The following is a 24,375-nucleotide window of genomic DNA, read 5'->3' as shown; positions in this document are numbered from 1 at the left end:
TCTTTTTTATTTGAGAGAGAGCATGAGTAAGCACACAAGTGGGGAGGGGCAGTGAGGGAAGGAGACAAAGAGTCTTAAGCAGGCTACATGCCCAGTGTGGAGCCCCACCAACACCAGGCTTAATTACCCCCGACCCTGAGAGCATGACCAGAGCCAAAATCAAGTCAGACACTTAACCAACTGAGCCACCCAGGCGCCCCTAACTTCTCTTATAGGCCCTCCAAGGTCTTGTCTCTGCCTCCTTATTCAGTCTTGTCTCATCTCCCTGTTACACTCTACATTCCCACAAAGGGAACTAGAATATGTCACTTTGCCATAAGGATTATTTTGACCTGAAAGCAATTAGGAAGCAGCAAACACAGAAAGAGCTCTTTGCTTTCTCGCTATCTGCCTAAAAGCAGGACATATAATTCCCTTTGTGAAGGTGCTTCCTCTCCCCTCTCCTGTACCAGGAAGAGGAAAACAACCATTATCACTAGAGACAAAGAGTTGGCACTGATTTGGGTCTGTACAAGCAAACCTTACTGAAATAACCCTTATCTTCCATTAGTTTCCCCATATATTTACCTTTCCACAACTTACCACCCCAGAGGCCCAAACCTTTTCTGCTCTATTTTGTCACTTCTCCACAAATTTATTGCTATTTGCTAAGATGGTATATATGCCCCACATCCTAACCACCTCTTGTTTTTAAAATTTTGTTAATCTGTCTTTTGTCAGTTTAATTTGCAGGGCCTGTGCTACAAACCTGAGAGAGTAGAGAGAAGGTCACATGAGACATATAGCAAGAAAGTGGTCATCTAAAAGCCAGGAAGAAAGCTCTCACCAGAAACCAAAGTTGCTAGCACCTTGATCATGGACTTCTAGCCTCCAGAACTGTGAGAAAACACATTTCTGTTGTTTAATCCACCCAGGCTGCAGTATTTTGTTCTAGCATCCTGAGCAGACCAATATAATCAGGATGATTTATGTCTTATCTCCCTAAGGGAAGGCTGTCTTATATTTCTCCATATAGTTCTTTGAAAAGCATTACGTATCTAGTATATGCTTAAAAAATATTGACTGATTAAAGTGGAAGCCTTTACACTTACTACTTCTTCTTCCTGAAATACTTTGCCCTTACTCTTTAGCTAAATTCAACCCATCCTTTAGGCCTCAGCCTTGATATTATGTCCTCAGAATATTCCCTGTCCACCTAACCAAAATTATTAGCTCCACCCTGATTCTCTCTTACAGAATCTTTGTTCTTTTTCTTCATAGTATGTAAGGTCATTTTAATTATATTTGTTTAATATAAATTCCATGAAGGCAGGGACTTTGGCTCACCTTGATGTCGCCATTATCTAGTAGAGTGCCCTGCACAAATATAAAGTTATTAAAATATCATAAATGTATCTGATGATTAAAAGACATGACCACTCAGTGTTATCTCTTATTGGTCATAACTTGATGCTCTTTGACCCTCCCTTTCTGGGCCCAGAGAACATGCTGGTTTTGTGCATAAGTCCCTAAGGGATTTCAAGTCAAAGCAGTCTGAAGTGTTGAGGCTAATCAGAAATGCATCCTGGTTGAGGTGCAGTCTGAGATGGGCTACATGGCCTATGGCAGGGAGGGGTAGGCAGACTTCAAAAGCACAGGGAAGAAGATAAACTGTAAGCAAATTAGCTTGCCTGGAGTGAAGGCCGCATAAGCTTGGTTGAAATGGTAGTTTAGGGGACAGTTGATAAGCTTTGGGTTCCAAACTGATGACTTTAGGTTGATAAAATAGACCTGGGGAGCTGCTGGTGGTGATTGAGCTGGGGAGTGACTTCATGAGAATGGAATTTGAGAAAGATTATGCTAACAGCTGAGGATTATGTGAATTGGAGGAGAGCAAGAGTAGGGGCCAGGAGTGCAGCAAAAGAGGCTGCTAGGGAGTTGAGGCAACTCTTAAATTTCCATTATTCTTGGATGCTAGCTAGCTGGGATATGGGATTGTTGAGCCCAGTGGGCAAGAAAGAATTCTTGAGACGATTTACGGTGCAAAGGTGTTTTTATTATAGCACAGGGACGGGACCCATGGGCAGAACCAGCTGCATTGTGATTGTGAGGAGTGACTGATCATATAGGGTTTTCTATCCTATGGAGGTGAAGGTGATGCTAGGGCTCCAGGAAATTGAGTCTATAGGTTCCTGGAGGTCTGACTATTATTAAAATTGTATTTTTCTTATAAATCATGAAGACAGTTACAAACTATAATGAAGTTTCGTGTTCTACACGACTGTGATCTTTATCAGTTGACCATTTATTTTTCCCCTGCCTTTGTTCTTAGGCAGTTCCTAGTGCCTGAGGAATGTTATATGTATATCCCACCTTATGGGGCCTTCTGGGGGGAGGGGGGGATTTCGGGGTGTCAGCTCGTGTTTTGCCCTCAGCTTGCTCTCTCATCAGCTGAATCTGAAAAAAGACGCAAAATGAAAATAGTTCCAAGTTACTCATTTACAGTGAAAACTATTCTTCTCCAATTCCTTCTCTTTCGGACATTCAGATTCCAACTAGAAGGCTGCTTACTGAGTGCAGACTGACCAAAAGAGTGAATCGAATGATCTGGCTGGCTATTACCTCCTTTTCCTCAGAATGGACATATATGCCTGACTGCTAGATTAAAAATATTTCTATTATCTGGAGACGATGTTCACTGAATAGTAGATTCTCTGTTTCTCTCCCTTTTAGGTTCTAGGCAAACTTTCATTTTTCTCTGAATAAATTGCATGGCAATGAATTAAACACAGACTTGATGTTCCAGTCTTGAGTCTACACTGTAGTTGTCTCCAGTAGAGCCTGTTGTTGCTATTAGTTTGTTTCGTGTGTCATAAATGTATCATTTGGGAGGTAGGTGATGAGCTAGGTTCAAAATATACTGAGTTTGAAGTGCCTCAGGTGAGAAATGTCCAAATGTTAATTGAAAATGTGAAGCTTGAACAATTTAGGAAAAAAGTTGGAGCTGGAGATATTTTCCAGGGGCGCCTGGGTGGCTCAGTTGGTTAAGTGTCTGCCTTCAGCTCAGGGTCCTGGGATTGAGCCCTGTGTCCTGGGATCGAGCGAGCCCTGAGTCAGGCTCCCTGCTCAGCAGGAGGTCTGCTTCACCCTCTGTCCCTCCCCCTTGCTCGTGCTCTTGCTCTCAAATAAATAAATAAAATCTTAAAAAAAAAAAAATAGAGATTTTCCAGGTAGAACTAAATGCATTCTATTTTGGTTATGTAATACCTTATAAAACCTTTGTGAGAGTATTTATCATTACATTAAAGCTATTTATTTATCTGCATCCTCCACACCAGACAGGAAGCTTCTTGGGGGCAGGGATGGCCTCTTACTCATTTTCGTAAAAGCATGTGCATACTATAGGTGTAATAAGTGTTAGTTGAATGGATGAATGGATGAATGAGAGTAATCGGGTTAAAGGAGATACAGGACAGCAGGGTAAGTGACAGAACTCTGGTATGATAAGTACAGCAGAGAAGGCCCAGAGACAAGAGCACTAGGTCTAGCCACAGAGAAGTCACTGGTGGGGTGCAAGGGAGGAAGTCAGAATTTGAGAAGTAAAAGAAGAAGTTGGTGGAAAGGGAAACCAAGAAGAGTCTCATTTTTAGCACTAAAAACATGTCCAAAATGCTGAGAAAAAGTGCTTGCTAAGGTGTTGAGTCTCTTTTTCCTTACTGAGAGCCACCCATGCTGTGGGTGACAGGGCCAGCTGTCACTGATGCTTTCTTGTTTTCTTGTCCTCTTGGGGGCCAGGACTCTCCATGAGGGAATCCCATTGGCTCTACCAGCTTCCACTGTCACCTTAGTGTCCTAGGTTCTAGTCTCAGACCTGCCATGACTCATAGTGTGACCTTGGGCAAGTCACCCCCTTCTGTCTGTGCCTCTAAAGTCCCTTGCAGCTGACAGGATGTCTGGGGGAATGCAGTTTGGATGACTGGTGAGGGTTCTGACTTGCTCTCCATTGCTTTTCAACTATAAATCACTTTGCCAGACACCAGCTGTCCTGCCCTCTGCTTTAGATTCTCGGGCGGGATCCAACCCACCTGTTGCTGGGGCCCGCCCAATGTCTTCCTCCCACGGTTCAGCTCACGGATCCATCACTAGGCCGCACTGCCTTGATCACAGCACAGGAATGAGCTTCAATCATTTAGACAGACTGTTGAGTGATTGGGCCAAACGTGGACCATTCTCCACTTATGCTAAACAGCTGAGGAAATGAAGGTGGATGGGATGATTTAAAGTGCTCAGAGGACCAGTGCTATCAATGGCCCTTAAAATTTTGATTTTAATTTGATTTTAGACCCTTCCATTCCTTCTCTGCCTTTACCTTTGGTGCTCTGGATTTTCAGGGTCACTAAGACTTCAGGTTTTCATTGCTTTTTTCCTTCTTCTTTGGGCATAAGGAATCTTAGCTATAGGGGATTGGGTTAATCATTCTCCTTGAGTTATATAGCCTTCTTCATCACTGATCCATACAAAGCTTTTTGTTTAATTAGTTATTTATTCCTTTTTATCTTGTTGCCCCATCCCATTCAAATAATACTCACCATAAGCAACCCTCAAATATTTTTAATGTGTATTTTTTTGTTGGTATGTGTAATGCTTCTAGTATGCATGTACTTAATAAAATTTAATAATACATTCTATTCTCCCAGTATAGCCAAAATTTTATTTCAACATGTAAACAATATTAAAATTATTGATATATTACATTCTTTTCTTTGTAGTAAGTCTTCAAAACCCATTGTGTGTTTTTTCTTACAGCATATCTCAATTTGGATGCTAAATTTTCATCACAAATACTTAATCTGTATTTAGATTTCATAATTTCACAGTTGAAAAAGTAGATTCACATACCTGTTTTCCAAGCATACTTAAAAATTTTCCAGTAACTGAATCAAGTACCCAAAAAAATCATTTTCCTTTAATAGTTGCATCCAAATGGACAAAATTGCTTCCTGTATTTTAAAAGAATTATATCAGTATCAAAAGTATGTCCAAGTCAAGTAAATTCACTAACTGCTGTGTCAACTCAGTATTATTAACATGAAATTCAAGGAGATATTGCATAAATTGAAAAGCAACTCCAAATTTGTTAATATCAACAAAACATTTAAACTTTTCTTGTCATTTTTGCAGCCAGTTTATATAATGCTGTTGATTAAAATCTGCATATTTATGTTAGAGAAATGCATATTAATTTGCATTGTGGCAGGCTTTAGTTTTAGCATAAATTCTTGTACCTACCTAGCTAAGTTGCAAATAAGCGTTTTCTTTTCCTTGGAGCTTCAGGTTTAGCTCATTCGTATGCAGTATGATATCAGTGAGATTATATGCAGATATTTTAAATTTATAGAAATGTAATTGTGGTTTATATCTTATTCAGCTTCTTACTCATTGCTATATTCTTCTGGATACACATCTAATCTTTTGCTTCTAACTGGTCTGTACTCTCTCATGGCCCTGTCTCAGTAATGGAGACCCACATTGCTTCCCCTTCGGGCCACCACAAGTCATGCTGCAGCAAAGAACCTCTCTATTCATGTCTCTTCTGAACTTGAGTGAGATTTCTTTCACGTGTATACTCAGCTTGATTACCCTTCTAAACCACAAAGCCCTTCTACTTCTATCCCCCCTATTTCTTAGTGCTTCTATTTCTTTGCTTTTCTTTTTTTTCTTCTGGAAGATATTCTTTCTTTTGCCTTTCAATACCCTACCATGTTTCCCAGCTGTGTCCATCGTGCTACTTTTCAAATCTATTGTGTGTTCTATTTTAATGATTAATTTTTTATACCTAACATGTTGCTTGTTTTATCAAAGTTTTTTTTCCTATTTCTTTCTTTCTTTTTTTTTTTTAAAGATTTTATTTATTTAATTAATTGACAGAGAGAGAGAGACAGCGAGAGAGGGAACACAAGCAGGGGGAGCGGGACAGGGAGAAGCAGGCTTCCCACCGAGCGGGAAGCCTGATGCGGGGCTCGATCCCAGGACCCTGGGATCATGACCTGAGCCGAAGGCAGTCACTTAACCGACTGAGCCACCCAGGCGCCCCTTTTTTTCCTATTTCAACTATATATATCTGATATTTCTGTTTGGTTCTTCTTTATGTCTTTTTGTTCTGTATCATATCAGTACTATTTCCTTTTATCTCTTTTAGCATGTTTACTAAGCTCCTTTTAAAATCTTGGCCTGTCTGTTGTCATATTTCTACTTAAGGTACCATCTGGGCTGTATCCTTTCGGATTAGTTGTGCTCCTCATCTGTCTTGTTATTTTGCCTAAGGGCACATAGGTTGCTTGTCCAATAGAGCATGCCAGTGCCACTGAGCTCAGGGGGTAAGGGTTGGAGGTGAATGAGCCCTAGTACTGAGAACAGTGCCCCCGCCTCTCTGCTCCACAGAGGAGCAGCCTTGGTAGGGGGAGATTTTTTTAGATTGTAATTCACCTGCCCTGAGTGTTTAGGGAAGGAGGGAGAACACAACTATCCAAAGTTCAGTTGCCCCCTGTTTTTTTTTTTTTTTACTAGCTCTTCACAAGCACCGTGCATCTTCAGTGCCCTGATGTTACCCTAACCAGCACCTGGATCACAGGTTTGAGTCACACAGGTGATGGGGCAACGCTGTATGTTTGAAGGCAGTAGTGGAGGAAAAGAGAGATTGGAACCCCGGAGCTCCTTTTTTTTGGTCATTCCCCAGCCTTGCCTGGCGACATCTCTCCCCAAACCAAAGCCACCCTTCTAACACACACACACACACACACACACACACACACACCAGTTCAAAACAGGGCTCCCCTTCATCCAAGGGGTTTCTCAAAGTTCTCTTCATTTCTTGGTATTTTCTCTGTATAATTCTTCCACTGTTGATCTTGGGAGAGGAGGCAGCAGGCACACGATTTCAATCAGGACCCAGGCTCAGCTATTTTGATGACTTGCTCTGTCCTAGACACTGTCCTAGGCATGTAACCCATAGTAAGTCAACACCTTTTTGCACCATCAAATGTCTCAAGAATTCTTTCTTGACCCTTGGGCTCAACGATCCCCTATCCCAACCAGCCAGGATCCAAGAATAATGGAAATTTAGAGTTGCCTCGACTCTCTAGCAGCCTCTTTGCTGCACTCCTGGCCCCTACTCTCTCTCTCCTCCAAATCACATAATCCTCGTGACCAATCTATGAGGTTATATTAGCAGCCCCATTTCACAGATAAGAAAACTGAGACATAAAGAAGTTCACTTGAGGGGCACCTGGGTGGCTCAGTCGTTTAGGTGTCTGACTCTTGATTTCATCTCAGGTCATGGTCTCAGGGTCGTGAGAGCGAGGCTCTGAGCTCAGCGGGTAGTTGTCTGCTCGAGATTCTTTCCCTCTACCCCCCCCCCCCCCGCAAGCTTTCTCTCTCTAAAATAAATAAATCTTAAAAAAAAAAGTTAACTAGCTTGCCTAACCCATTGAGTCAGGACTCTAACCTGGGCAGTCTGGCTCCTGAGTGGGCCCTCTTACCCCCTGCCTTGAGGCAGAGCCCAATTTACCCAGTGCCCTCTATGGGGACAGATCCGTGTTGGCCAGGGCGTTGCCCCATGATGTCTAGCTTATGAGGCACTGGCCAGAAGAGAGGAGGGAGGGTGACAAGGACGAGGCATTAAGAGCCAGGCCTGCTGTCAGCAGCATTTGATCCCAGGCAGGAGACTCTGATGGATCTCTTTCAGGATAGGACACAGGGTGTGCATGGTTAGAGGGGAAGGGAGAAGAGCGAGCGAGCGTGCGTAAGCCCAGCCCAGATGAAGGCTGATGTCAGTTCTCTTATGCGTCTATCCCCGGATTTGACATGGGCTGTAAATGGGTTGGTGTGAAATTCTGTCCTATGTTTTCCATCTACTGAGTTTGAAGTCCTTCCAGTGGGAGCATCTGAGTGGGCTGGAGCCACTCTGGCTCAGGAACCATTAGAGGCCTCAGGGGTGCTGGTTAAGCTTCCAGTACCCACTACTCTACTTGCCTCTTCACACTCTGCTTCTTCCGTCCTTCTCTCTTTTTTTCCTTTGCTCCGCTTGGTCAGCGTATGTTGGAGCGGGAAGACAACGTCATAGACCGGGCACCAGATACTCTAGAGGGACAAGAAGGTAAAAGTCAGTGACCATGAGGCAGAATGAGGGCTGCGAAAGTGAAACCTCTGGCTCCAGTTACTGGGCTTTTCTGGGCTGTGAGCATCGAGAGTCGTGGTAATAGCAAGGCCAGGGGCGGGTATCTTGACTCTTGAGGCATGGCTCTTTCTGGAAAACCACACTCCCCTCTAGTTGCTTCTAAAGTGCCAGACACCCTTTTAGCTGGTGTTGCTTAAAGAGAATCAGAAACTGATTTGAGGAGTGTCTCCTCCCCCACTGGGGTGCTTGTGGCCTAAGGTTTCAGGCAGGCTGGCTCCTGGTGTGAGTGTGGCTGACAGGCAGGCTGCCCAGCCCCAGGGACCTGCTACATGCTTCCGGAGCCACAAATATGTCACACTGTGGGTACCCAGTGGCTGCCCTCCCCCCTTCCGCCATTCCGCTCCACCTCTTCCTCATTCCTAAACCCCCACCTCCCAATCCCAGGAGCTGCTGCCACCTTACCTGTCCCTTCCCCAGGAGGCCCCCTCTCCTGGAGTTCCTTCCAGGAAGTCTGAGAAACCCCAACACACATCTCACTTCATCTAGGAAAGCGAATTAAATTAACAGCTCTAAGTATTTCTAATGTGCCAGGGATGGTTTGTGGTGCTCTGCTTACGTCGTTTCATACAGATCTCACAACAACTTGAGAAGGAAATGTTTACTGTTGAAGGTCCTTAGGGTACTGGGCCCGAGATTAGGAAATGGCAAATCCAGGATTCGGCCCTATGCTCCTGTCTCTAAGGCCCACACCCTTTCATGTCTGCGGATGCTCAGCCAGCTCTCTAACCTCAGAGCTCTGTTTCCAAGAGGACTGGATATTTTGCTCCTCCTGAGAATTAAAACAAAGAAAGAAGGAAAAGGAAAAAAAGAGAAAGATAAGTGAAAGGAAACTCCTGACTGTCTTTTGAGGATCAAACTTCTTACTAGAATGGTTAAAATAACTTGTTTCTTAACTGGAAGGGGAAATGCGAGAGCATCTCATTCAGTGGTTATTTTTAGACTCTTAAACCATGGAATCATTTGTTAGACAATGATCGTGGGACCCCGGTGTAGAAAAACACAGGTGTGGTGCTGATTGAAATGGCAGGAGGAGCTCCCAACCTGGCCTCTCCACGTCCCTTGCAGTCGGAAACAAGTTAAGGGAGCCTTGGGTGTTTGTTGAACACTGTTTGAAAGCTCCTGATGATCTCTCATTTTAGAGATAAGCAAGCTGAGGCCCAGAGAGGGGGAGTGGCTCTCGAGGTCACGACTAGTGTCTGGATCTTCCAGCTTCCGGCTTGCAGCTTTCCACCAAACCCCGGTTTGTGTATCTTTGCAAACCCCTGCAGCACACCTAGTCCGGGAAGGGGATGCAGTGGGAGGACAGGAGGAAAGAGGTTGGGCTTCCTTTTTCCTTCTTCCTCACCACCTGCAACCTGAGCTCCCAACCCCTGGGGAATGAGGAAGTCAGGGAAGGGAAAGATAGGGAAAATGGAAAGGTGCAAACAGAGGCCCCTGGAAGCGGGTGACATGAAATCAGAAGGAAGAGAGAAGGTGAGGCAGAAGAGGGGTGGGGTGAGGTGAAAGGGCCAACAGCTTCTGTCCCAGCCAGGACCAGTACTGGCCTGGGTTTGGGTCTTACTCTTTCTAGTATCCCCTTGGGCAAGCCCTGGCTCCTTTTCCTGCCTCAGTTTCCTTTGAAGGCCTCTCTGCGTACCAGTGGTGAGAGCCCACCGAGGCTGTAGGAGCTGCAGGGCGGGGGCAGATCTCCACACACCGCTCGGGAGCCAGAATTAGCTGGCTCAGCTCTGCCTATGAATGGCTGAATGTCTCCAGGCCGCTTAAAAGTCCCTCTGGGCATTAGGTTCCTTGCCTACGAAAGCAGGTACGATGAGACCAACTCTAAGGGCCCTTTTGGCTCGGATAGATCTGGGAAATGGAGCCTGGGGAAGGAGCGGATGTGGGCCCCGGGCACCTGGAATCACACACAGGTGTATGTAGTGTAGCCATCTTGTTTCATAGGGAGGAGCCTCATAGGGAGGGTCCGCTCATAGGGAGGGTCCCTTCATAGGGAGGGTCCGCTCATAGGGAGGGTCCCTTCATAGGGAGGGTCCGCTCATAGGGAGGGTCCCTTCATAGGGAGGGTCTAGAGAGGCAGAGTGACTTCGGCTTCTCTCAGCATGGACTTTTATCCTTCGAACTGGAGAGCCTTAAAGTTCAGCTCAAAGCAATTCTGTGCAGTGGGTAAGCTTTTTTGTTGTTTTCTGAACATTTTATAGACTTTCAGCGGTTTTTACAAAAACAGTATATGCTCGTTATTAAAAATTTCCATTAATACAGGAAGTGAAAAAAGTACAAAATTATGAATTGCCGTCGTCCCCCCTTCCTCCCCGCCCCCAGGTTCCAGGGGTGTTTCTTCCTAACACATTAGTGTGTATTCGGCCTGACCTTTCGGATGAACACACAAACATATTATGTATGCACTGCCCCCCTCATCAATGGGATTATGATCTCAATGATTTGAGCATAAACTTTAGAATCAGACACACCTGGGTTCTGATCCAGCTCATAGCTAATTAGCTGAGTGACCTTGTTACCTGACCACTTTTAGTTTCAATCTCCCCAAGTGTAAAATGGGAGTAATAATGATAGCTACTTTATAGGATTGTGGTGAAGGCGTAATGAGATTTTATATCATGGCGCTTAACAGTGCCTGGTACACAGTAAGCATTACACGTACACACACACACACGTACACACACACACACAGTCCTGGGGCACAGAGTGAGTTAGAGGTATAGTGACAACAGGACCCAAGTTTTCTGACCTCCAATCACACTGACTCTTAGCCACACCTCCCTGCCTCTCACCCCAGCCCCCCAGGCACAAGTTCAGCGCTCAGGACTTGTTGAATGAATGATTGAGGTTGCTGGTGGTGGGGGTAAACCCAGGGATTCGAGGTCTGTGGAGTTCCTGGGATGCCCGCTCTGGAGGATGGAGGGCTTCACCCTGTGAATTGGGAGGGGGTGGGGACAGTGTGGGTTGGCTGGACCAGCTGTTGCTTCAGGGCTCCAGGCCCGAGAGCTGAGCCTCAGGGCAGAGCTGAGGCCCCAGAGTGGCTCTCAGCTTAAAGGAGCCAGGCTTAAAAGGAATGTGCAGTGGGCTGTCTCTGCTCGGGAGGGGCTAAAAAAAGCCTTACCCTCCCCTGGGCTTTGTGTGAGGGTTATCAACTGCTCTAGTCAGCTCATCTCTCTGGCTGGACTCTGGCATTTTTGAGAGGGTCTGTTTTCCTGGCCCCTCTGGGTTTCCACCCATTGGCAGGAAGGGGGCAGCCTGTCCCAGAGGTGGAGGCCAGGAGGAGTGTGAGGTGTGGAGGGAGGGGAGGCTCGTCGCCCCAAACCTGGTGACAATACACAGTTGTCATCTGTACCCTGCTGGTGTTTCTTCCTTTTATAGTCAGAGCAGTTGCTCTTGCTCTCACCCAGCCCCTCTGTGGGGGCTCCTGCCCAGGATAAAAGGGGAGGGAGGCGGCCCAGTCTCCTGTCTCATCTCCCAGGCGCCACATCTCTTGATTCCTTCCTAGCTTCCATCTCCGCCGGAGATCCCAACAAGACAACATGCCTCCCAAGAAGCCTGAGCCTAAGAAGGAAGCGGCCAAGGCTGCCCCAGGCCCTGCCCCGGCCTCAGCTCCTGAGCCCCCCAAGGAACCTGCCTTTGACCCCAAGAGCGTAAAGGTGAGTGAGGCTTAGCCACTGGGGTGGAGGTGGGGATGACATTCAGGATCCTGTCTGTCCTGGACCTTAGAGACCTATTTTCTGGAGGCTGGATGGGCTGAAGGCTGTGGTGGTCCATGCCCCACATGCTGGCGCCTGGGGTGGTGGAGCTGGTGTGGGGGCTGCTGAGGGGTATTTGGACTTGTAGGCCTTTCCCCTCAGGAACAGGTTTCTGCTCTGAGGAAACCCTGCTCTGTCATCCCAAATTTACCCAGCAGAGTCGGGAATGGCAGGGAGATACAACCAATGAACCATTCAGCCTTAAATTTTAAGGCACTGTGGGAGCCATCATAGTGAAGAGAAGGAGACTGACCCTTTCCTCAGAGGTAGTATGATATCTTTCTGGAGAAAAGACACATGATAACCACCAGTGCAACTTGGAGTAAGTGATGTAAGCAGTGAGGGAGCTGGGTGTCTGGAATAGGCTTTGTTCTCAAAGACCCTTTCAGTGGGCACGTGTTGGGGGCAGAGGGGCTCTAGGTAAGGTGAGAGGAGGCTGTTTCCCTCTCTTCTCCCCTACCAAAGTGGTTCCCTCCTTCTGTGGCCTCAGCCTGGGCCCCTGTCTGGGGTATGCAGTGGACAGGCCCATCCCAGGCTGAGACCTTCCCTCTAACCTGGTGAGGGAGTGGGGCCTGGTTCCCTCCCTGTCCGCCCTGCTCCCCTCACACTGGAAGGTTCTTCTCCCTGCAGCTGGTCCACCAGCCCTGCCTGCTGACTCAGTCACTTCAGGCCTCCCAGCTATCTGGCCCAGCTGCTGAAGGAATGGAACTGGGAGGGGCTGGGAAGGAGGGGTCAGAGGCCTCTGGAGAGTGAAGCAGTTCTAAGTCTTGGCACCAGAACCCAAGAGGTCAAGTGCTACTGGTATGAAGAGCTATTAATAACAGGTTGGGAGTGGTGGGCCCCTGGGAATAGCCACGAGGGCAGGGCTGGAGGTGGTGAAGAATCAGATCAAAATAGGAGCTCAGGACCAGGTTCTGTGACAAGAAGGTAGGGAAACTGAACCTCCGGGCTCCAATTTGGATGATCCTCCCTAGCCCTCTCAGGATTCCTCCCCCCGCACCTACAGCCCCAGGACTGCCGTTGTGCCGAGGACCCTGGGGTTGATCTATGGTAATCCCTGCAAGGGTCAGGGGTCAAGCATAATCGGCTTGGCCAAGAGACGGAGGCAGTTGCATGTCCCTGGGCTTTGTTACGGTACACGTGGAGGCGATCGTGTCAAGACCTTGAAAGTACCTGGGTCACGTGGAGGCGATCGTGTCAAGACCTTGAAAGTACCTGGGTCACGTGGAGGCGATCGTGTCAAGACCTTGAAAGTACCTGGGTCACGTGGAGGCGATCGTGTCAAGACCTTGAAAGTACCTGGGTCATTCGTTACTCCCGCTACTGGCAGAGCCTCACAAGAAAAGCTGACTCTCTCCCGCCCCATCAGGATGCTTTTATTTCTGCTTCATTCCGACAATGCGCTCCTCCTGGGGGGTAGCCTGGTCCCTGGTGTCCGGGTGACAGCTGCCAAGTAGTATCAGATCAGAGCCTTCTCTTTGACCCATCACTTCCCTCCATCCACCCACCTCCCCCGCTTTCTCTCCCCTGGTTGCTGTCCTCTTTTCTTTTTTTAATTCATTTATTTTTATTAATTTTTTATTATGTTCAGTTAGCCAACATATAGTAAATCCTTAGTTTTTGATGCAGTCCTCTTTCCCACATCTGGATCTTCCAATCCTGAGGGTTGTTGAAATTGCTTTAAAGTGAAAAAAAAAAAGTAGGTGTCCTTCATGATTGGAAGGATATGATTTCCCTATTATTGTACTTATCTGGTTCCTTTGCTTTGAAAACTCTGCTCAAAAAGACAAAACAAAAGTAAACTTAACCCAGTATGTGTGATTATGACCACAGATTCTGATTTTATGTTTTTATACTCATTTCTCTTACACATTTACTCCTGGGGCAACTGCACCTTACCCTCAGAGAGTTTGTGCAAAGCATCCTTTACCCTATTTCAGGGTTATCTTTACCTTCCTGACCAACCCCACCTGCGGCAAAGCCCGGTCCCGGTCACAGCTAGTTTCCTTCCCCACCCGGTGTAACCCCTCCTCCGCTCTCCTAGCTCATTCCAGCCACCCCCAGGGGTCCTCATTAACAGGGGTTCACCTGCGGGGCACAGCACAAGCTGCAGAGTTAGGACTAGGAATGGTGCTCCGTGAAAAAGATGCGCCGGGGGTGGTTACCACCCCTGGTGAAGAGGAGATCAGGTGGGGAGCATGGTGGCAGATCAAGGATGATGAAGTAACACACAAAATCCCAAATTACAATAATGACTCATGCTTGTTCGTTGTCATTCATTTTCAGAGCCTCCCACCTGCCTCTTCTGTACTCAGCATTAAATTATTATGCATTGTGGGGGCGAATCCAAAATTTATTCCTTCACTCAACAAATATTTTTTGAGTGTCTGCTCCGTGCCAGGCATCTCTGTGAGCGGTAACAAAAATTCTGGCCCAGGGGGAATTCTGGCTTCGGGAGGCCTGGGCACATCTAGAGGCAGGGCCGTGGGATAGCTGGGAAACATTGAGGGCTCACCCAAGCTAGGCTTGCTGTCCTGATGACCAAGAGGGACATGTGCTGGGGGGTGAGGGGTGGGATGGGGCGAGGGAAGAGAAGGTGGGATTGAAGGAGGTGAATGGAGAGTCAGCATCAAGGAGGAAAGGGGGGCGGAGGGTGAAGAGTGGTGGACGCCCAAAGGGAGAGGAAGTCTGACTGTGGGTGGACTGTGGAGTCAGGTTGGAAGTGAGGGCAGTTTATGGCCAGCTAGGTTGAGCAATTTATATTTGACCCGAAGAGATCACCACAGGGGGTCGCCATAGGTTCTAGAGTTCTCTAGAGTATTTTTCTTTCTCTCTTTCCCTCTCATTCTGAGCCATCACTTCACATGTGGTATTGAGGGGACTCTGGTGGCTGCACTATTTGATAGCTCATTGTAGTTCATTCGTCAGGAGACTGGGGTGCCCTTTGTCTCCTCCCCCGACTGGTGGCCTGCGGGAGGTCCTCCCCCTGTCCCCGACTGTGGTGGAAGCCACTTCTGCTTCCCTCTGGGAGCCTTTGGCAGTCTCAGCGCTCATTCTTGTGTTTCCTTCCCCACAGATAGACTTCACTGCCGACCAGATCGAAGGTGAGTACTGACAGCTGCCCCTCCCCCAGCACATCCTCCCTGGAGGAGGAGGATGGAGAAGAGTAGTTGCTATCACCAGGGTCCTAGTAAGCACCTTAATCATCATCATTGCTCACCTGTATTTGCTCATTTTCACCTAGGATATGTGATGACTTAAGCACTTTATGTGGATTAACTCAGTTCTCACCATACCCTCAGGAGGTAGGGACTATTATCACCCCCATTTTACTGTGAAAAATTGAGACACAGACAGGTTCAGTAGTTTGCCCAGTCGCACACAGCCAGCTGGTAGTAGAGCCAGGACTCAAACTCAGGAGCTCTGATTGCAGCCCTGAATTCTCAACTGTTCTGCCAGACTGCCTGGAACATAATAGATGCACAGCAAAAATGTCTTTTTTCCCCTCTACCTGCAAAACCTACTATTCAAGATATTTAGAACCCTCATTTCTGTTCCTGTTATTGGAAAGCCCTCCTTAGGTCACTGGCATCCTCCCCGCTCATCCTGTAGCCTGCCGAGATGCTCGCCTGCTAATGGTGGCAGGGCTAGTGGTGACTTGGGGGTGCCTAGTCCACCTGTGATCCCCATCACCAACCCTTCTCCATCTTTGATGAAGACAATTTGTTTTCTCAATGTTATATAAAGTGCTATTAAGTGCAGCTCTCAAGACAAGCCTCCAGATCTCCTACCCTCCAACCTGATTGTTGCCCCTCTCCTGTAGGAGTCTGGGGTTTTGAGAATAGAATGTTTCATCATGTTCTATCTGCTTTATAGCTGGGGCTCATTGCCATTGCAACTTATCCCTCTGTTTTCCCCACCAAATGCCTCTAGGACATAAAATCATTAAGTTTTAGTTAGAGTTAGAAGTTTAGAGTTAGAAGGGACCTTGAAAGGTCATCTGATCCAACCCCTTGATTCTTTTTTTTTTTTTTTTTTAGAGATTTTATTTATTTATTTGACAGAGAGAGACACAGCGAGAGCAGGAACACAAGCAGGGGGAGTGGGAGAGGGAGAAGCAGGCTTCCCGCTGAGCAGGGAACCCGATGCGGGGCTCGAATCCAGGACCCTGGGATCATGACCTGAGCCGAAGGCAGACGCTAAATGACTGAGCAACCCAAGCTCCCTCCAACCCCTTGATTCTAAGCACATACTATATTTTATTTTTTTTAAGAGGTATGCAATTTTATTATTTATTTATTTTTAAATAATAATTGCTTTCATTTAGCCTATCTTTTTTTTTTTAAAGATTTTATTTATTCATTTGAGAGAGAGAGCATAAGCAGGGGGAGAGGGAGAAGCAGGCTCCCTGCTGAGCAGGGAGCCCGATGTGGGGCTCAATCTGGGGCTTGATCCCTGGGATCATGATATGGGCCGAAGGCAGATGCTTAACCTACTGAGCCACCTAGGCGCCCAGCACATACTATATTTAAAAAAAAAAGTATGGAGTGCCTGGGGGCTCAGTCCTTAAGGGTCTGCCTTAGAGTCAGGTCATGATCCCAGGGTCCTGGGATCAAGCCCCACATTGGGCTCCCTGCTCAGCGGGAAGCCGGCTTCTCCCTCTCCCACTCCCCATGCTTGTGTTCCCTCTCTTCCTGTCTCTCTCTCTCTCTCTGTCAAATAAATAAATAAAATCTTAAAAAAAAAAAAAGGTCAACCAATACCTGCACACAGTAAAACAAAAACAAAAATTCATATTCTACTTAAAAGTAAATAAAAAATAAAGATATTTTCCTCTTGCTTTCCTGTCATGTTGATCCCTCTTCAAAAGATAACCAGTTTTTTTAAAGATATAATATAATATAATAAATATAATAAATTAATATACCTTGTTATCTTTTATTTATTTATTTTTAAAATTTTTATTTATTTGAGAGAGAGAGAGCACGAGTGGGTTGAGGGGCAGAGGGAGATCAGATTCCCCACTACGCAGGGAGCCCGATACGGGACTCGATCCCGGGACTCCGGGATCATGACCTGAGCCAAAGGCAGATGTTTAACCAACTGAGCCACCCAGGCACCCCAGTATACCTTGGTATCTTTTTATAGTTAACAGTTCTACTTCATTTTTTTAAAGGATTACATAGATTCTTATACATGGATGTACCTTTTAATTGAATCAGGCTAATAGTGATAGACCTTTAGTTTGTTTCCTGTTGGGACCTATCGGCAGCATGCTTTCCCCAGGGGACCTTCCTAGGAGTGGGTCAAAGGATACATACATTTTAAACTGTAATAGTTATTGTGAAATTGTCTTCCAAAAAGTGATGCCAGTTTACCCACAAATATGGCATGAGAACTAGCAGATGCATTTTGAAACTAGTGAATTGAATCCGACTCTGCTTTTGCAATACCCCGTGGACATTCACTTTCAGTCAATAGTTTGCTGTGCTGTAAGATACTTAAAGTTATTTTATTTTTTTAAAGATTTTATTTATTTATCTGAGAGGGAGATTGAGAGAGAGGGAGAGCACATGAGGGGGGAGGGTCAGAGGGAGAAGCAGACTCCCCGCTGAGCAGAGAGCCCGACGCGGGACTCCATCCTGGGACTCCAGGATCATGACCTGAGTTGAAGGCAGTCGCTTAACCAACTGAGCCACCCAGGCACCCCTTAAAGTTAATTAAAATGCATTTTAGTTAAATAGATACTTGTGTGTAGATAAAAGCATGGTGGTACGCATGAAGAGTAGAGAGTCAACTAATGCTAAAAATTTTTCATTTCCCAAATGGGAATCATGGTCAAAACCAACTGGGACAGCTGGTTGCCTCTTTTCTCCATGAGGATTTTCAGGGCTGTGGTCTAACTCATTTCAGTCTATCATCCCTCTGACTTTGAAGATGTTGTCCCTTTTTTGGATCGGAATTGTTTCTGTTTGAATTTTACTTCTGCTATCTCTTCATTTGCTCTTTGATGAAGCTGAAGATGTTTTTCTTGTGTTATGCTAGAAAGAATATTATTTGGAATCAGGAGATTTTAGTATTGGCCCTAATTCTGCCACTATTGGCCATGAGACTTTGGGCAAGTCACTTTTTTGAACCTTAATTTTCTTATCTGCAAAGTAAGAATATATGGTTCTTTTCAATTCAGAATTCCATGACTCTATTCAGCATCCTTTAGATAGCCTCTATTTGAAGATAGTTATCAAATCCTGTCTTTGTTTTATATTCTCTGGGTGATATGGCCCCATTTTATTTTAATGCTTTTTTTTTTTCCTTGTAGAAACTAGCTTCTAACTCTTGACTTACTGGTCCCTCTCCAGAGCTCCATATTCTTTTTTTTTTTTTTTTTAAGATTTATTTATTTATTTGAGAAAGAGAGAACACGCGAGGCGGGGGAGGGGGGAAGAAGGAGAGGGAGAAGGAGAGAAGCAGACTCCCCGCTGAGCACGGAGCTGGGAGGCAGGGCTTGATCTCGTGACACTGAGATCATGACCTGAGTGGAAATCAAGATTGGACGCTCAACCAACTAAGCCACCCAGGCACCCAGATTTCCATATTCTTACAGGAAGGGATTACCACCTTTGCTCATAGCTCTAGCAAGGCTCTGACTGCTATAGACTATTGAGAAAAGGTTTCTTCTGGGCCCATGAACATCACCTCTCATGCACCCCAAGATCACACTGGCTTTTTCTTCTACCTAGTAGCAGCCCTAAACTTGAGTGTTTGGGGTATATGCGTATACCAGGCTTTGCAGCAGGCTGGAGCGTTAGCAGGTACAATAGGTCCTTCCCTTCTCCTCCTTCCTCCTCACTGTTTTCTTGGTGTCCTGGATAGTTGACCAGAAGTCACATGTGCATTGCTGTATAAATGAGGATAATTATAGTATAAGGTTTTTGAAAGATTAAGACAACATTATTAGCTCAGAGCTCGGTCCATTGTAAGTGATCAAATCATAGGTCATAGTTCTTCTACTTTCCCCCTCATGTTCCACCTTCCTGTTAAGGATCATTATATTCTTTTATGAGAAGCCTCCTTCTTTTATTACATCTGACCTCACTCTTCTGAATGAACTAGATCAAAAAGTCCGAGTTAAGGGGCGCCTGGGTGGCTCAGTCAGGTAGGTGTCTGCCTTCGGCTGGGATCATGGTCCCAAGGTCCTGGGATTGAGCCCCTGCATCAGGCTCCCTGCTCAGCAGGGAGCCTGCTTCTCCCCCTGCCCCTCCCCCATGTGTATGCTCTCTCTCTGTGTTAAATAAATAAAATCATTTTATAAAAAAAGTCTGAGTTCAGATTCAACTAACATATTTATTGAGCACTGAATTTGTGCCAGAAGCCACGCTAATTGCTTTAAAAGTTAAAAAAAAATATTAAATCCTTCTAACAAAACTGTGAGGTAGTGGTTATTTCCTTTAGACAAAAGAGGAAATGAAGGTCAGTGAGGTTAAGTGACCTGGCCATAATCACATAGTTAAGTGGTAAAATTAAGATTAAACGCAGTAAGATAAGACTAGCAGCATTGTTTGAGCATTTACTTTATGCAGGACATTTTGTTAAGATTTTTAACATGCATTATTGTATCTGATTTGAATGTAATTTAAGAACCCTATGAGGTAGGTGCCATTTCTAGAGGAGAAGAGGTTTATAGAGGTTAAATATTTACTTGCCCAACATCACACAGCTAGTAAGCAATGGAAATGGAATTTGAACTTAATTATTCAGTAATTGAAAGACATGTTGTTTTGTACCTTTTAAATTCTTACAAAGCCTAGTAAAGACTTGCAAATAAACATCTTGCAGAATTGCTTTAATATGTAGAATGGTTTGTAAATAATCCTTAGGCAGCCTTTAAGGAATAAGTGTTTCTAGAGTACTTGGTGAGGATTAAAAGCAGCTTTTTTCCTAAGTGGTTCATACATTCCTTAGTTTATATTGTTAATCTGTTTAGTAAACCATTTCTTTGCTATTCCCAGTCCAAATTATCCCCAGTAATGAACTGGTTGAATCCAAATTAATGAGGAATTAAGGTTCTTTGCAAAGGGCCCAGGAGTGCCTTAATTTGACCTTGCTCCTTGGACACCTGCCCTGGTACCTTCAGGGAGTCTAGTCCCTAGAGCTCTGAGCTGGCTCCAGAACTAGGGAAATAATAGTAACCACCCTTTGTTGATTCCCTTACCATGTGCTAGGCAGCATGCTTGGCACATCTGATAATCCCCCCAGCAACTCACTCTGGTGGACATTATATCCCCACTTAGAGCTAAAAAAAAAAAACCCAAAAAGGAGGGCCCACCAAAGTGAGTAGTCTGCTCAAGGCCAGTGGTAGGTCAGTGGGAGAGCTGGTGTGGTCCGACTGTCTCTACCACGTCAGCTTGTCTGGCCTGGAACAGGCCGGAATGTGAGCTGACTTCTGAGCAGGTCTTATCACTTTGCAGAGTGCCTCCACACACCACCACCTCCTCTGACACTCACAGTTAACTGGGAAGGGAGGGGAGGGTGGAGCTTGATTCCCAGGGTTTGCCCAGGAGTCCTAGCTGGGCTCGTTCTGGGCTACTCGGCAGAGCCAAGATGAGAAGCTGGGAATCCTGACCTCTGAGCCATGCTATTTTCACTTCCCTGCCATTTTGACAGTCAGGACCCTCCCCTGCAGCAGGGCAGGGTGCATGGACCGGAGCAGCGCCGCAGGGGAGATATTCAGATGACACAACAATAACCGATAGAAGGGATCCCAGGCCCAGTGCTGGAGCAGGTCACGGAGGCTCCAGGATGCCCCTTTGGTTGTCAGAAGAGGGTGTGGGTGGGCTTCCAGGGAGGGGCTGGAATGATGGCCGAGGGCAAATACTGAAATGTTTTATCAGCCACATTGACCTGCTCTCAGCCTGGGTGGAGGCTAATGGGCCCCCGGCCACTGTCTTCGCTTGGCCCCAGGGAGGCTGCAGTCGGGTCTTCTCTCTGCAGAGTTCAAAGAGGCTTTCTCCTTGTTTGACCGGACGCCGACTGGAGAGATGAAGATCACCTATGGGCAGTGTGGGGACGTGCTGCGGGCACTGGGCCAGAACCCCACCAACGCCGAGGTGCTGCGCGTCCTGGGCAAACCCAAGCCTGAAGGTCAGCGTGGGCCTGTGGCTCAACCTCCTGGTGTCTGCCCCGAGGCCCCTGGGGCTCTTTCTCTTCTCCCGCAATAGCCCTTCAAGACCAGACCCCTTCCCCAGGTTACCTTTCTCCCCTTGCTAGAATTTATCTGGAAGTCTCCGACAGTTGATTCTTGAAGAATGTGGCCAGGGCTTGCTCTTGTTTTCCCTGTGAAGTCGAAGCTCTTGGGGAGCAGGAACGACCTTCTGTTGCTTCAGTGTCTTCCTCTGATACCCCAGAGTGCAGGGAAGTGAGGTGGGGATCTGACCACTAACCACCTGCCCGCACCCCCACGCCCAGTATCTTAGTTGCGGCACTGAAATGTCACGAAGACTTTGTTTCTAATGATGGTGAGAGCACTGAAGATTGCAAATTATTTGTTCAAGTTAAAGCGGACTCAATATGAGCTCCGTAATGATGCCCTGTCACTCATTTGCATTCAGCAGGTTTTGGTGAATGAGTTTCAAAAGTGGTGTAAGACAGTGTGTCCCGTTTGTGACTGTCATCTGTCATGTTTGGTAGTAGAGTTAATAGCTGCCCTAACACACGTCCTTCGGAGAGGTGTCGGCACTAGGTGGGGACAGGCAGCAGCCAGGCAGGCCTTCTCTAGAGGCTTCCTGGGCCATATTGCTCCCCTCCCCTTTCCTTGGTTCTGGCCCCTTCCCCTCCTCCTCTTGCTGGTGAAGATACCAGTGTGGGGTGAAGGATGTGGGCAGGAAAGGGCCAGAGGACCAGCAGGGTTTCTCAGAGGTAAAAGATGTCTGGGCGCTTCCATTTTTGGAAGTTCCTATGTTGTTATAGAAGAAAGAATTGCCAACATCTGTGGGATTTAAAAATTAAAGCTTTTAACACACCATAATGTGGGAGAAGTGGGCTGGCTCGTCACAAAAGAATTGCAAATTTATAAAAATTATTGATTCAGAGTTGCTCCAGGCAATGTGGTCTAGGGATGAGGCCCAAAGGAGGAATGATGCAAAATTCCCTTTTGGCCATCCTATTGGTTTACCTCCGTGACGTGTCTGTCACATGTCAAAAGTCTAAGCTGTGACTGTGAGGCCTTGTTCTGTGACCCTTCGGGCCCCTCGAATCCTGCCACGACCACCCTTGGGCCCCCCTTCCCCCCCCACCTAGCTGGCCACTTGGAGTTTAGAGGTCTGGGTGGAGTCATAGTGGCTCTTCCCTTCCGCCCTGGTCCTGGCCTGGCAGAGCTGGGGCGAGGCCCCCTACGGACCCGCCGCTCCCCTTGAGCCTCTACTCACATCACATTCTCTCTCCTTCCCACCTAAAGAGATGAATGCGAAGATGCTGGACTTCGAGACGTTCCTGCCCATCCTGCAGCACATCTCCCGCAACAAGGAGCAGGGCACCTATGAGGACTTTGTGGAAGGGCTGCGTGTTTTCGACAAGGAGAGTAATGGCACAGTCATGGGTGCTGAGCTTCGCCATGTCCTCGCCACCCTGGGTATGCAGGCTGGTGGTGCCCAAGGGGGAGGAAGGAAGTGGTGGGAAGGGCCCAGGTGGCATAGGTAGGGGGTAGACTGGGGTCCCTGCATCCCGAGGATCACATCCTGATTCAGGCCCTGTCTCTCCAGGCTCTGCAGGAACAACCTTCCCCCAAGCTGGGCTTGGGAGGAGGGAGAGCAGGTCGGCAGAGCAGGGCTGAAGCCTGAGATGTGGGACCCAGGGATCCCATCCTTGTCATTGCCTCAATCACGGGGGCCCTGGTCTGCTCCCCCAGTGCTGGCTGTAGGGCAGAGGGAGAGGCCTTGGGGAGTAGGAAAGACCTAAGACCCTTGTCTCCCCCTCCAAAGCTTGGATGTCCACTTCCCAGATCTGGGGAGCCTTGGGCCTTGAGACTCGAGGGGGTGCTTGGGTTTGGCCTGTCCCTCCTTTGCCATGTGTAATTCAGAACCTACTGCCCCCACCCCAGGAGAGAAGATGACTGAGGCCGAGGTGGAGCAGCTTTTGGCTGGGCAAGAGGATGCCAACGGGTGCATCAATTACGAAGGTATCAGGTCGTGCCTCACTTCCTCGGGCACCCAGGGACAGCGGGCACAGTTTGGGCTGGGCGGGTCTGCAGAACAGAACAGATCCAGGAATTAGAGGCTAGATGGGTGTTGGTGAGCTCCCAGTGGATGTTCTTTTCCATCCTTGGAGTGAACAGCATAGTATAATGGAAAGAGCATGGGTTTTGGAGATAGACTGGCTGTGTGACCTAGATCAAGTCACTTACCTTCTCTGAGCCTCAATTTTCTCATCTGAGCAATGGGGTGATGCTGGCACCATTCTTAAGGTTGTGGGGATTAGCAGAGACAACATAGCTCATTTCATCTATGTCCAGATGTCAGCTTAGAATACACAGCAGAGGTTAGGTCTCTTCTTCCAGCTTCTCCCCAACAACCCCAAATAAGAGAAAGAATCAGAGTCTGGAGAAAGGGTGGTGGGAAGGTTGGAAGTCGGGCTGAGAGGGGCCAAGTGCGGTGACTGATTTCTCTCTCCCTTCCCAGCCTTTGTCAAACACATCATGTCTGGGTGAAGCAGACCCCTCAGGGTGAGTGCAGCCTCCCTCCTGGCCCCTTCTGGGGTCTGCCAGGGGCTCCCAAACACCACCACATGCCCTAGAGCTTTTCTGTCCCAAATCTGACCCCGTAGTGGGAGAGCAGAGGGGTTCATGATGGGAGAGCAGCCTGGCCTGCCCACCATTCCCTGCACTCTCTGTGCTCCTGCCTCCTGCCCTCGGTCCCTTCCAGCCTGGCCTTGAGCTCTCCCTGCTCTTTGCACCCTGTCTTGACCCTCATCAGTCCCACCTGACAGCCTCTCTATTAGGGTCTCTCAAGGCGAGACCATTCCCTCCAGCCTGGGGCCTCCTATATGGGCTCCTGCATGTGCAAAAGCCAGGTCCTTGGGTGGAAGAGTGCCCAGGCCTGTGCCCTTGACTCTGTTCCTATTTGCTCCCTTCCCTGGGCTCCCCTGGCCGAGGGCCATCCCAATTGGGGTATGGGGTTTGTGATAAGGGGCTGGGACACATCTAGCACTTTCTTTCAGGTGCCTGGCCCTGGGCCATAACCTTTCTGGGGCGAGTTAAGCCAGAGGCCCAGAGTGACTGAGCTGGAGCTGGGGAGCTGGGGTCCTGGACCTGCCACTGCATCACAGCCCTGAGGACACCCCGGGCCAGTAGCCCGCCCTGTAAATAAACGGTTCTGGCAAGCCTGGGCCAGATTCTCTGATTCCGTGTGTGTGTGT

General features: G+C 47.4%; 1 protein-coding gene across 4 annotated transcripts in view; it reads left to right on the top strand.

Moving 5' to 3' along the window:
- Positions 1-24,359, top strand: part of MYL4 (myosin light chain 4) — a 28,316-nt gene extending 3,957 nt beyond the window's left edge. For 2 of the 4 annotated variants that reach the window (XM_081804798.1, XM_081804799.1), the window contains exons 2-8: positions 11,718-11,868; positions 15,044-15,071; positions 20,959-21,108; positions 22,421-22,594; positions 23,063-23,140; positions 23,640-23,683; positions 24,178-24,359. In XM_081804798.1, coding sequence (XP_081660924.1) covers positions 11,752-11,868; positions 15,044-15,071; positions 20,959-21,108; positions 22,421-22,594; positions 23,063-23,140; positions 23,640-23,668 — 576 coding nt within the window. In that variant the 5' untranslated portion in view covers positions 11,718-11,751 and the 3' untranslated portion in view covers positions 23,669-23,683; positions 24,178-24,359. Of the gene's footprint in view, positions 1-732; positions 879-11,154; positions 11,502-11,717; positions 11,869-15,043; positions 15,072-20,958; positions 21,109-22,420; positions 22,595-23,062; positions 23,141-23,639; positions 23,684-24,177 lie in introns of those variants that run through there. The other 2 variants (XM_081804801.1, XM_081804800.1) reach the window with 2 other exon arrangements.
- Positions 24,360-24,375: the final 16 nt, after the last annotated feature.

This window comes from Leptonychotes weddellii, chromosome 15, assembly GCF_054177405.1.
Source record: "Leptonychotes weddellii isolate Sample4059 chromosome 15, ASM5417740v2, whole genome shotgun sequence".
Lineage (NCBI taxonomy): Eukaryota > Metazoa > Chordata > Mammalia > Carnivora > Phocidae > Leptonychotes > Leptonychotes weddellii.
The sequence above is the reverse complement of the archived record's forward strand: the minus strand, read 5'-3'. Positions and strand labels throughout refer to the sequence as shown.